Source organism: Motacilla alba, chromosome 3 (assembly GCF_015832195.1).
Source record: "Motacilla alba alba isolate MOTALB_02 chromosome 3, Motacilla_alba_V1.0_pri, whole genome shotgun sequence".
Classification (NCBI taxonomy): Eukaryota; Metazoa; Chordata; class Aves; order Passeriformes; family Motacillidae; genus Motacilla; species Motacilla alba.
In genome coordinates this window covers 107,721,311-107,733,341 of record NC_052018.1, presented here as the reverse complement: position 1 = coordinate 107,733,341, position 12,031 = coordinate 107,721,311, and the positions used below count along the sequence as shown (strand labels likewise).

General features: G+C 44.4%; 1 protein-coding gene across 7 annotated transcripts in view; it reads left to right on the top strand.

The window, feature by feature from the left end:
- MACROD2 (mono-ADP ribosylhydrolase 2) overlaps window positions 1-12,031 on the top strand; it is an 844,207-nt gene that overhangs the window by 14,131 nt on the left and 818,045 nt on the right. For 6 of the 7 annotated variants that reach the window (XM_038130850.1, XM_038130847.1, XM_038130846.1 and 3 more), the window contains exon 3: window positions 9,112-9,219. In XM_038130850.1, the coding sequence (XP_037986778.1) occupies window positions 9,112-9,219 (108 nt within the window). Of the gene's footprint in view, window positions 1-7,986; window positions 8,133-9,111; window positions 9,220-12,031 lie in introns of those variants that run through there. The other variant, XM_038130851.1, reaches the window with a different exon arrangement.

The following is a 12,031-nucleotide window of genomic DNA, read 5'->3' as shown; positions in this document are numbered from 1 at the left end:
CTGATGTAGCCAATACATTTATTTCTAAGAGTGGAAGTAGTTCTCTGCAAGCACCTTTGCACTAATAGCATTCCTGGGAGTCGGTCGTCAAATGTTGTGTTGGAAAAGACTTCTGCAGAGTTTACCCAAAGGCTCCTGTCCAAAAGATGCAGTCTTTTGCATCTCTGATGCAGCGTAGATATGAAGAAAGTGTAGATATGAAGAACTGGTTGCACCTCTGTCGTTTTTTATAACATCTCCCTGTGTTATCCTGCCCTTTGCTTTTTCACGAGGGCTAGTTTATGCAGTTATGGGCTTTTTTTGATGGTCTCCTTGATATGGCTGGTTAGACTGTAAAGGTGCTCCAAGTTCTGTGTTTTCCATTTGCTGCACAGGTATGACTTGTAGTTGAAGTTCAGCCTGCACTGGATTTATTCCCGTGTGCTCAATGCAACCTTTTCTGTGTAAGGTTCTCTACTGCTTGCCCAGCAATGTATCGTGTGTTGCAGTGCTGTCCTTTGGCAGGGTTTCCTGATGGATCTACATCCATTGAAAGCAAACCCCAGACTTCATGTAGCTGTCACTGACAGTATGGGGCAGTCGTATTTAAAGAAAGAATAGAGTTCCTTTCTGTTTTTTCCCATCTTTCTGCATTCTGACCAGTGTTCTTATAGAGTAAGGATTGTAAGTGTACTGCAGATAATTAAATCCAGGAGAATAGGTGATGTACACAGACATTCTTATATTAACTTAAAGGCTTTGAAATTTGGTGTGTCTTTCATTTCTAGGTAGATACGTAAAAGAAGATAGAGCTAGATCTTTCTGCTAACTGCTAGTGAGTTTGTAGCTGCTTGAGAGTTTGTATTAATTTAAGTCCTTGAATGAAGCAAGCATGACTTGCAACACAAATGAGTAGTGGTAGAGTTGTCTTCAAGTATTTGAAATTCCCTCTTTGAAATTTGAAAGTACTGTGCTGTTTGGGTTGAACCTCCAGTGTTCTTCAGTGTAGCAAATTACATCTGCTATCTGAGGGGTAGGGGAAAAAAAATGCTGCAAGGTAAGAGCTATGCCCAAGCCTAATATTGCCATGTAGAAAACATCACCTTTTACACCTTGGTTTGAAAGATGAGTGTCTGCCAAGGAAGGTGGGAAGCTCCCTTGGAATGGAGAATATGACCTCCTTCCGTCTGAATTATTATAACTTTGAAATTAAGGGGCTTTCACACAAAGATAGGGGAAAAAGAATAATAGATCTTTACTAGTATGCATAGGGATAACAAGGCAAACAGAAGCATCAGCAGCAGCAGCAGACAGAGGCACAAACCCGGCCCCAGCCTCTCTGGCTGCGGTGCTTTCCCCTCGGGTGCAGTTCCGGGCACAGCCAGCAGGGGCGCTGCTGGCTCCCGGCCGGGCAGGGCGGGTGCGCTCACTCCAGCAGGGGGCGCTGTGGCTCGGCCGCCTCCCCCTCACGCGGCAATGGCGGGCGGGCTGGCGAAACAGATGGGGAAAAAAGCTTCCTTTAGCAACTCCCAGGGCAGCCAGTCACGGCGCCCCTCCTGATGGCGAATTGAGCTACTGTAGCAGGAACCTCGGAAACAGCAAGGTGGAACGGCAGGAACGAGCAAAATCCTGGAAAGGTAAAGGAGATGTGTTGGAAACTCTGCAGCTGGGGTGTCTCAGCAGGCCAGGGGTGTGCGGCTGCAGTAGCAAAAAACCCAGAGGAGTGGCAGAAGGACAGTGGGGCTGGGCAGTGGCTGCCTGGCTCCTGAACACAGCTGGCTGAGGCTCCCTTAGTGGGTGAAGGGGCTCAGAGATCCTGGGATTTCCCCTGGGACATCCAGGCAGATGGTGAAGTGTCCTTTGTTTAGTGAGGTCAGCTGTTAATAAGGTCCCAGTGCAACGGCCGCTTTTATGAGCAGGACTCTGCTCATGGTGGGAGAAGGCAGAAAACAGAGGCCTGCAGTGGTAGCAAATTTTTCCCACAGTCGCTGCAGCCTATTTCCCTTCCAAATGCCAAGAGCACAAGAGAAAGCTAGGAGCTGCACCCAATGCTTCCCCCAGCCCAAATCTTGTGATACCTCTGCCCTTCCCACAGGCACCCCCAAGTACAGAGAGAGAGTAGCCAGCTACACCCCTCCCCTGGGCTTAGCAGCTTACTTTGTGTCTCTCAAGTATCCGGTCATTTTTGTCTCCTAGCAACATGTGGGCAAAAATTCCCTGAGAGAAAGAACAAAAGGAAAAAATCCTAAACTCCAGCCCTTACCTACCTGTCCCAATACTAGAAAACTAAAGTTCATACTCCCACCTGGTAAGCTGTCACTCTACGTCAGAGAGGTTTTTGAATGACAATGCCTTGAAATATATGCTGATGGTTTTGCAAAAGTTTTGTATTTTTCTCGTAGTAACATTTTATTTCCAAGCTTTACTTCAAGTACTACAAAAGCCTGTAATACTCAACTAGAGATGTCGTTGCTCAGCAATGGTGTAGAGAATTTAAAAAAGCAGAAAATGTAGAATAAATTGTCTGACAGCTTAATAAGTTAATGAATGAAAGTAATGAATTTGTGGTTCCCCACTGTAAACTTATTTTAATCCTTCTTGATGTTGTATGTGCTCACCTATTTAAATGGGTTCTCACATTTTGGTAAGTAAAACAGGTGCTGCTGAGGACTCAGTACCTGATTAGTCATGAAAAGTAATTTTTTCCAGACAGTTTTTAAAGTTGAGTGGAGGAATGCTGCAGTGTTGGTGGTATGGTTTGGATGAAGGCTCATATTTACCCCAAGTGGTACTGGATCAATTGGAACACACCAGGAATAGCTGTACGAATGCTGTTGATATTGCCAAAACAGAGCTCTTGCAGTGAAGGGATCTGCTTTGTCTCGGAAGGGATCTGGTGAAGCAGAATCACCTGCAGTCCTCTAGTTTTATAGACAAGTATCGGTGTACTCATGGGGCAATGAACAGTGATCTAAAGCAGTGCCATGTGTTTGTGGCTCCATTTTTGAGCTTCCATTGTTAATTACGAACTCTTTGTAGTAGAGGAAGGCTATAAAGCAGGAATTGAGTTTGAGGCGATGCAGTGTGGTTCTTGCCTCCATGTGACCTTGGCTGACCATTTGATGTACTTCAGCACCACTCAGGCTGCCATTCACTGAGAAGAATCTATTCTGAAATTCTTGGTATCACTTGGAGTGAGGTGCTGATAATCAGGCTTGGGCAAGAACTTAGGACAATACCGTATCCAACAGCATTTTTATTCCACTTTATCATTACCAAGTCTGGAATACCTCTGAAGGTTGCTATAAAACCAACCAAACAAAACAGGGTTTCTTCACAAAGACAAAGCACATCTCCTTCTGAGTCACAGCTGAACCAGCAGCCCTTTCTGTGGACCCTAAATCATGAAATCTTCAGCAGGCATAGCAACCAGAACAGCTGGATGCTGGCTCTCCAAGTAAACACACAAATACCCAAGGGTCTCAGCCTACTTATGTCTTTGCTGTCAATGTGCTTGCTGCTGAAGTGAGAAGACTCTGATTTATGAATTGACAGCTGCGTGTCCCTGCAGATAAGGGTGCATCACAAATTAGAACTGGGAATGTATTCCTGTTCTTGTTCTCCTCGTTTGTTGTTACTCCTTTCTCAAACTTTGTTATTTGGTACTTCAGCTTTCCATACCAAGTCTTCTCTCGGTTTACAAAAACTTCATAAAAAAGGCAGGCTCCTCCTTTCCTTCTACTTCTTTCTCTCCCAGACTTCAAGGGGTTTTTTTCCCTCTCTGTTTTGTTATTTTGGGGGTATAGAGAACTGTGTGGGATAGACTGAGAAAAAGGTTGTTTAAGGACTATGCAAGACCTTGTAACACAAGAAAATTGCATTTTGCATGCGTGTTGTGTGGGTTGTTCAGAGGGACTGGCTGTTTTGATCAAGCCTCATGGTACGCCACTCTTTCTGTCTGTAATGTGTAAATGTCTTCAAGGGCTCCCATTTAAATGTGGCTGAAAAGTCAAGGCTCACGCTTAGAACCTTGTTTGAGGGCTGCTGGTAGCCCTGTCACTGTGTTAAACTTGGCCTGAGCCAGCGCGCTTGGGGCTTTGTGCGATGGCTGCACGGGGTGAGTCACAGCCCCTCGGGTGGCGGATATTTCATGCCTCCTGTGGAACCTTGAATAGGAGATACCGTGACCTCCTGACCTGGAATGTGGGGCAAAGTGTGACCTCAGGAGGTTGGTCGGTGGTGCAGAACTGGGTAAGTGTAGTTCATGCGCCAAATGAGCCACAAAGGTGATTAAAACATGGTAAAGGGGCTGGAGCATCTCCTGTGGCTGGAGAGATTGAGAGAGCTGAAGTTTAAACTGAAGAAGAGATACCCCAGATGGGATCTGATCAGTGTTTATAAACATAGAGTGCAGGGTGCAAAAGAGATCTCTCCAGACTCATTTCTGTGGTACACAGTGACAGGACAAGAGGTAGTAGGCACAAGTTGAAAGAGGAAATTCTTTCTGAGTATTAAAAAGCAAAGGTACACAGCTACTGTTAGGGTGGTTGAACACTGGAACAGGTTACTTGGAGAGGTTGTGGCATTTGTCTTTGGAGATAGTTTAAATTCAGCTGGGATGGGGTCCTGGACAACTTGCTCTGGGTGACTTGATCACTAGACGTGCCACCCAAGCACATCCATGCTGTGATTGATGGTGTCTGTTTGCCTCCGGAGTTTGGTACTTGGCTGTAGTCCTCAGCTAATCCAATTATGCCACTTGGTAATTAGCTGAAACAGACCGTATTGGCAGAGTGTGCAGCCAGGGAGAAGGTGTTGGTGTTCATCATCAAGTGCTTTTGACTTGCATGTTGTGTACATTTTTGGCTGGGTAGAAAGTGATTTGTCTGCAACAGATGTTTCTTCCTTGTGCTCAGGTTCTGATCTTGTTTAAGTCCAAGAAGTGATAGAGCAAATCTGTACTACAAATTTGAAGTAGTACAGTGCATCTGTGAGTGCTTTTCCCCTGGTGATGGAACATATGGAAATAATGCTTATCTTGATTTAGATAAGCAACTGCCTTTCCTATACAATCATCCACGCTTAGTAGGAGTAGAAGCAGACACATAATATTACAGGTCTTACAATCTGTCTTTTTTAACACTCCATAAGCCTATGCAGAAACAAATGGAATGGAAATTGTGTTAGATGTGAGATTAGTAATTGCTAATAGTTCACAAGTTTCCTGTACAAACTACAAATGATGGAAACAAAGGCTGAAGTAAAAAAAAAAAAAAAAAGGGCACTGAAGGGAAGAAGCACAGAGTGTGTAGCAGAATTGCTGCTGCACATTCCACCAGGGTCAGATGTGCTCCTATAGCTCACTCATCTCCTCTGTGTTTTCAGCACCTCAAGACAAGTGGCTTAGCGCCCCAGTCAAATATTTGCTGAGGATTCTTCCAGGAGTGGAAGGGCTGCCTCTTGTCTGGGGATAATGTGATTCTTGTCCCTTGCTCACGTTCTTTTTCCAGATTCTCTTAGAGAAGCTTTCCTTGTGGGGATACATCTCTATTAGTAGCTATTGTAGCAGGGATGAGGTAGTGGGCAGATTTATTTCTGTTGAACTTGGAATTATTTTCCTTCTTTCAGCTGGGGAGTCTAAAGCTGACTAGAAATGATGAAACTCTGCTATCTTCAGGTTTTTTTTACTTGCAATCCAGTCTGCTATGTGTTTTTATGAACTTGAAGAGAAATGTGTCATGTTACTTGTTTAACAAACTTCCCTTATAACAGTGTGAGTCTGTGAGCCTTGCTGCCATCAATCCTTCTCACTTTTCTCTCTTTAATTTCTTTTCTTATCGGCCTTTGCTCATAGAGTGCCAAGAGACTTTGCTTTGCCATAGGTATCACTTTATACTATGGGGCTTTGGTACCTATTTTTACTACTTTGTGTGTGCTCTACTCTTTCATTAACATTTGTTTTAAAATGCAAATATAGTGTTTTTTTGTAATAAACTCTTCAAGCTGTAGGTTTTTCTCTTCCCTTTAGTGGTAAGCTCTTTGGTATTGCTGTAGGGATATCTGTAATTGGATGCTTGAGACCTGTTAAAAAATTTATATACTTTGAAGTGTATCAGACTTTAAAACTCTGGCTGTTTGAGCCGTGATTGAGTTTCAGGGCTGATTTTCCAATACTGGAGGTTTGTGCCATCCTTGTCCATTGCACCAGCTGAGTATGTTTATGTCCTGGGTGGGGGCTCCCTCTAGTGAGATGTTCTGACAGTCCCTCATTCACTTGGTTCAGATTAACTTTACCCGTTTTCTTTTCAAGTGTGGTTTTTGCAGACTCAATCTAATGCATTTTCCAACCCTTGTGTAAGCTGTGAAGGCCCTTTTCCTCACAACTGATCTGGAAGGAGTTTTAAGCAAAGCTGAGGGCTAGGACTGCCTATTTTCTCTATTTGGTGTGAAGAGCTCAGGTAATCAACCTCATCCTACTTCAAGCTGTGGCTCTGTGGACTCAGATGTTTTGTCCATGACTGAAGGACCAAGGGATCATGTAGGAGGAAGAGCTAAATGAAACTGGATTGTATAGGCAGAAGGGTAGATGATGATGGCTGGATCTGGAGTGGAAAAAGTGGGGATGGGACATGAATGTTCAACTGTTTCTGGTGAAGATGTTCAGCTGTAATGTATTACTGAGGCTGGGGCAGAGGAGGCAAGAGGAGGACCGACAGCAGTGTTGCCACTTTTGTGTGTTGTCAGTAATAGCTTAAAGCCCCACATTTTGGAAAGGACGTGCCAGGATCAGCTCCATCCTTTGTGAGTGTGTGTGCAGAGATGATGCAGTGGCCATTGACTTCACTTTGTCATAAGAATAACAATCAACGTATTTGCAAGACTAAAGTTAAAACAGAAATAAAAACTGTCTTATTTAATAATTAATTTTAATAACAATAAAATCTGTACGAGCAATCTTGCAGTGTATTGCTCCATTTGCCCAGCAGGTGTTTTCTCAGTCAGAGAAAAGCGCTGCCTCCTCGTCCAAGTCCCTCCACACGGTCTTGTTCCTTCCCCTCTGCAGCGTGTCCCCCTGCAGGCAGCGGTGGCGCAGGTGCCTCAGGAAGCTCTTGATGGAGGCAGAGTTTTCCTTCTGGCGGCCGATCAGCTCGTCGTTGAGGGGGGAGCAGTCAGCCAGGCAGCAGGTCCTTGGCCAGGCTGAGCGTGCCCAGCTCTTCTCCTGGGAGACACAGGGCAGGGAGCGCGATGACAGGGGCAGAGGGGCTGCAGGGGCTGGGCCCCCTTGGGCTCTGCTGGGCAATCTGGGGCCCGGCTGGGCTGCCCCAGGCTGCAGGTTGTGTGGAGAGGATGTCGGGCAGGGTCTTGTTCTGGTGGCTCAGCCTGTCCTTGTTTCCTCCTGGCAGGAAGGGGGCTGAGCCCCACCTCTGCTTCTGGGCTCGGGGCTGGGGAAGAGGCAGAGGATCCCTGGTGCCTGCCCAGGCTTTCCTCTCCACAGGGGCTGGCACTCCTCCTCACCCTACGCACCCTGTAGCTGCGGCCCCCTGGCACCATGCCACCTGCCTGTGCCCGTCGCTCACCTCTCTCCGCTGCCTCTCGGCTTTTCTGCGGAGGCCGCAGCCCAGGCAGAGCGCGGCGAGCAGCAGGGCCAGGGCTAAGAAGGTGCAGCAGCGCAGCTGCTCGGGCCACAGGCTGGCACTGCCCGTGCCGGCGCGCGGCTGCCGCACGTCCCGGGCTGGCACGGGCAGCCGGGCCGCGCTCCTGGCGGGACAGCTGCGAGCTCCGGGCGTGCTGGCGAGCAGCAAGGCCACGCAGAGCCCCAGGAGCAGGGAGAGCCCCGGGCGGGGCATGGCACAGCTGCCCGAGGAGCTGCGATCCCTGGCCCTGAGCCCGAGCTGGGCTGAGCAGAGCAGTGCCCACCAGTGCAAGGTGGTGGCATCAGCTGCGATGTCACAAGGCTGTTGCCTGGCAGCCAGAGGCTGGGAATGTCAAAGCAAGGCCAGGCCACAGGGTCTGAGAGTGTGGCTGTCTCAGCCTGCTGCTCTGTCTTGCCACTGTGGGACAGGACTCAGGAGCTTGGGGATGTGCTCTCTGGTGCTCAGGAAGGAATTGCTGACATGTCCGAGTTGGTATTCTTGAGTTGATGGAAACGGAGGGTAAGGCTAGAGGAACCAATTTGTTTGGAGTGCTTCTACTTTTTACTAGATATTGAAGACTCTTGTTGCTTTTCAACAAGCTCTGCTTGCTTTGAAGATTTGAGACAAGTAGATGAAGTCAAGGTTCTTGAGACTTGTGTTAGAAAGAATTTTAAAAAAGTAATAGTAAAAGTGAATTTCATAATCTTCCCTCCTCAGTTCATTTCTGGTGATGTGCATGTCTAATGTGGTCAATCTTTAGGCAGTATGTTTGTGCAAGGGCTTGAGATAACTGAGCTGTTCTACTGAGTGAATTGGATATAAATCAAGTGATTTGGTGATGCAAAATCTCAAGAGTTTACAGGAGTAAGGGACCTATGGTAACATTATTTAGTACCAAATCTGTTGCGAGCTAGTGTATGTTGCCTTCACCACCTGCATCCTCCTAATTGAGTGACTTAAGGTGACAAAGCTGCAAGTTTAAAATTTGCGTGGATTTTTTTTCAGGTTTGTTGTCTGGCTATGTGTCTTCAGAAGTCTTTCTGAATTTCGGAGCTGTTGGCAAATGGTGTGCTTCTGTATTTTTGTACTCATTTGGTATAATTCTGGATTGGAGAAATTACTATTCTTGTTAGGAGGGTAATCTTAATTCCTCGATTTGTTTTTGTGATTAACACACTTGTGATTACCAAATCTAATTACTTGATGGATCTCACTCCAAAAATATGTATGTTTCTACAGTTCTGTAACCAGACCGTACGTGGATAAGGATTCAGTGCTTCCCACTAGCTTGTATTTGGAAACAAGTACCAAGCAAGCAGCGTGATGTTAGGGCAGTGCTGGTGTCTCTGTGGGTTGCCGCTGCCCTCTCGAGGTGAAACCGAAAGATACCGCAGTCTGGCAGGAGTAGTGTCACCGTACTGCTGCCTCTTGAGGGCTTGTAAATAATCACCTCGGACCCACACTTATAACCTGGCTTTTCTGCTTTCTTGGTTTGTAGGTGAAAACGCTAAAGAAGATCTGCAAGGGAAGAAAAGTCTGAGTGAGAAAGTTTCTCTCTATCGAGGTGACATTACGCTGCTTGAGGTTGATGCCATCGTTAATGCTGGTAGGTGGTTAAATATTTTATGTAGCTATGTCTTCAAAATCCTTTACAGCTCCATGGTACAAGTGTGAACTCTGAAAAGTTGCCTAAAACTGGTGCGCCCTGTGGAAATCTGTTAAAAATATGGCTTTTCCCCCAGTTCAATAATATTGTACCTGTTCATCTTGTGTGCATTTACTGTGGCAGGGATTATTGTCAAACTTTTATAGCTGGGTCCCCATGAAAAAATTAAAAATCTTGTGTCCATCTTTTGACTTAACTTGGTTAGCTGAGACTTCACACTTTGCATTGTAGGAGGCTCATTTTTGTTACTAAGCTACCGCAGTACATTCCAGTCTGCTTTTATAAATCGAGCCACTTGTGGGCCAGGTAATGTGAGAACTTTAACGACGAGGTGATAGGAAAACAGAATTTTGTTTATGCGGTTTTCATAATCGCTTTCTTGTTGGGAGATTGTATTTTTCAAGTTTTTGGTCATGATCTACGGAGTTTTAAGTGTTTTAGTACCTCTTCTTGCTCAGTGACTGTGTCTTCATGTGTGCAGTCAAGGTGAAGAACTGTATATAGCATCTTGTGACAAAAAGAGGGAAATGCCTGTGCAACTAATTAATTAGTGTATTAGATTATAGTAAACCAGCTCAGTTTTTTGGCAAAAAAACAATGGGAAGTTTTACCCCTATAGACACGCTGATAGCCAAATCTTGCCTGCACTCTCCCCTCCAAAAAGAATGTGTGGTTTGTGTGTCCTGAGGCTGAAAAATTCTTCCCCCTAGTACTTGAGTGGCACTGATTAATTTGCAAGAAGTAATTTTGGTGGTATTAATTTCTTGGAAGGAAATGTGCTGCAGTATCTTCTGTGTGATGGAATTAAGTTCAGAGATTCCCAGGGCTGTAATGGCTAAAATTGATGTGTTTGCTTATCTGAGGAAAGGGCTGTGTGGAGTTAATGGTTCATGTCTGTAAAGAGCACAGCAGTGTTTGCTCACACAGTGTAGAGGGTAGTGAACAGACTCTCTTCAAGTGTTTGATTGTATGACATCCCACTTTACCAGTGGACATGTGCTAATGGGTTTTGTGAAGTACAGGTGGAATCCTTAGCCATTTCAAAATACATTTTTGCATTCCAAGTACTGAGGCTGGTATTCCTGTGCAAAAACTTTAATTCATCTTCTAGTTTACTGATGCAGAAAAGCTTTCCTAAATAACAAACAATACAGTAGCATCCCTGTAACATGATCCTCTCCTCGCTGTGTTCACAAGGCCTCTGAAACTTGAATATTTTAATATTTTTCCTCATTCTTTTTTTAAGAGGATTTTTCCAGTAGTGCCTTTGACTTCCCTACTTTATTGCTTTACAGTAAGTCAACATTAGCATACTTTCCTCCATTTATATTTAGCTTCTCTTTGTTCATAGGCCTCCCTTGAATTACAGGCTAGAACTAGTTACGGATTAGCTTTAGAATAGGAATACTTCACTTTCCTTGATTTAAATCCCCCTTTAATTATCCTGAAAGGTCCAAAAAAACCTATATTCCAGACTGCAAATGATATTATCTGCCTATAAACCTATTATCTGCCTGCCATCCTCGTGAGAAATGCTTCTCTCTGAGGAGAAAAAAAAAAAAAAGAATCAAATCAACATGTATTGATAAGCAATTTTGAGAAAAGGTTTTAAAGACCACTCAAAACAGACTGAGGCTGAAAGGCCTAAAGAGGGACAAAACACTCTGAAAGTACCTACAAAGCTTAGTTGTTTCTACTGTTGTCTTCTGTAAATTGAATTTGGGCTTAAAGGGAGATTCGGATTAGACGTTGGCCAAGCTACTTATTGATTGGAACATGTTTATACAGTGATATGTTGGTGTATCAGATGGAAACAAAACAGCAGTCCTAGGGCCAAGGTATTGGTACAGGTGGATTTTCAAGCTTCTTCTAACTCATTATTAACCTTCTATCGTTCCTAAAGGGCATAATATGTTAACTATTACGAGATATTTGTAAGTTTAGGTTAAAATACTAACCTCCAGTTACTTTGGAAAAACCATATGCTCTCTATATGTCAGTGCAGTAATTAAGTCTAAGCCTTTGATTTGCTGAGGATGGCTGGAAAGCTACATGAGGAAGGTGTTTTGGTTCAAGATCCATATTATTTATGCAAAACATCTGCTGTGCTGGTATTCCTTTTAAATCCAGCAGTTTCAGTGAAATTATAGTGTCTCTTAGATGGCATCTAAACCCATGTTTCTGCACCATATGACGCTTTTGCAAAGAACTCCATTGTTTTTTCTTCTGCAGCTGAAGTTATCCAAGCCTCAAAGACATAAAGCAGTAAGCAGCCACAGTACCAGTTTCTGTATGTAAGTTGAATAAAATGCAGCCTGTTGAATACGGAATAGGAGATAGGTTTATTTGGAGGTAAATCTGTGCAAGTTCTTTTTATACTTAATATACTTTTGACTACCCCAAGTGTTAAGGATTGACTCCCTCCTATCTGTTGCAAGCCCTGGGTTAGGAAGGGAGGGAGAGACCCTCTGAATTCAGAAATTCCATTAACTGTCTCCTGTAATAAATAGTTTAAAATACAGCAAGTCATATGCAAATTAAAGCCACAGGAAGACACAGGTTGAATGTTTACATTGACTTATGCGAAGATCTAAACATGCTTGAAGTAAAGGGAATGGTCTGGCAAATTCTGGGGCTGTGGAAGGGTTCCAGGAGGTTCAGATTGTCTCCAGATTTGGATGCAAATATATTGGCAAAAAAAGGTGTATTCTCAAATATGTAAGGAGGAAATGAGACATAAATTAATAAAAAT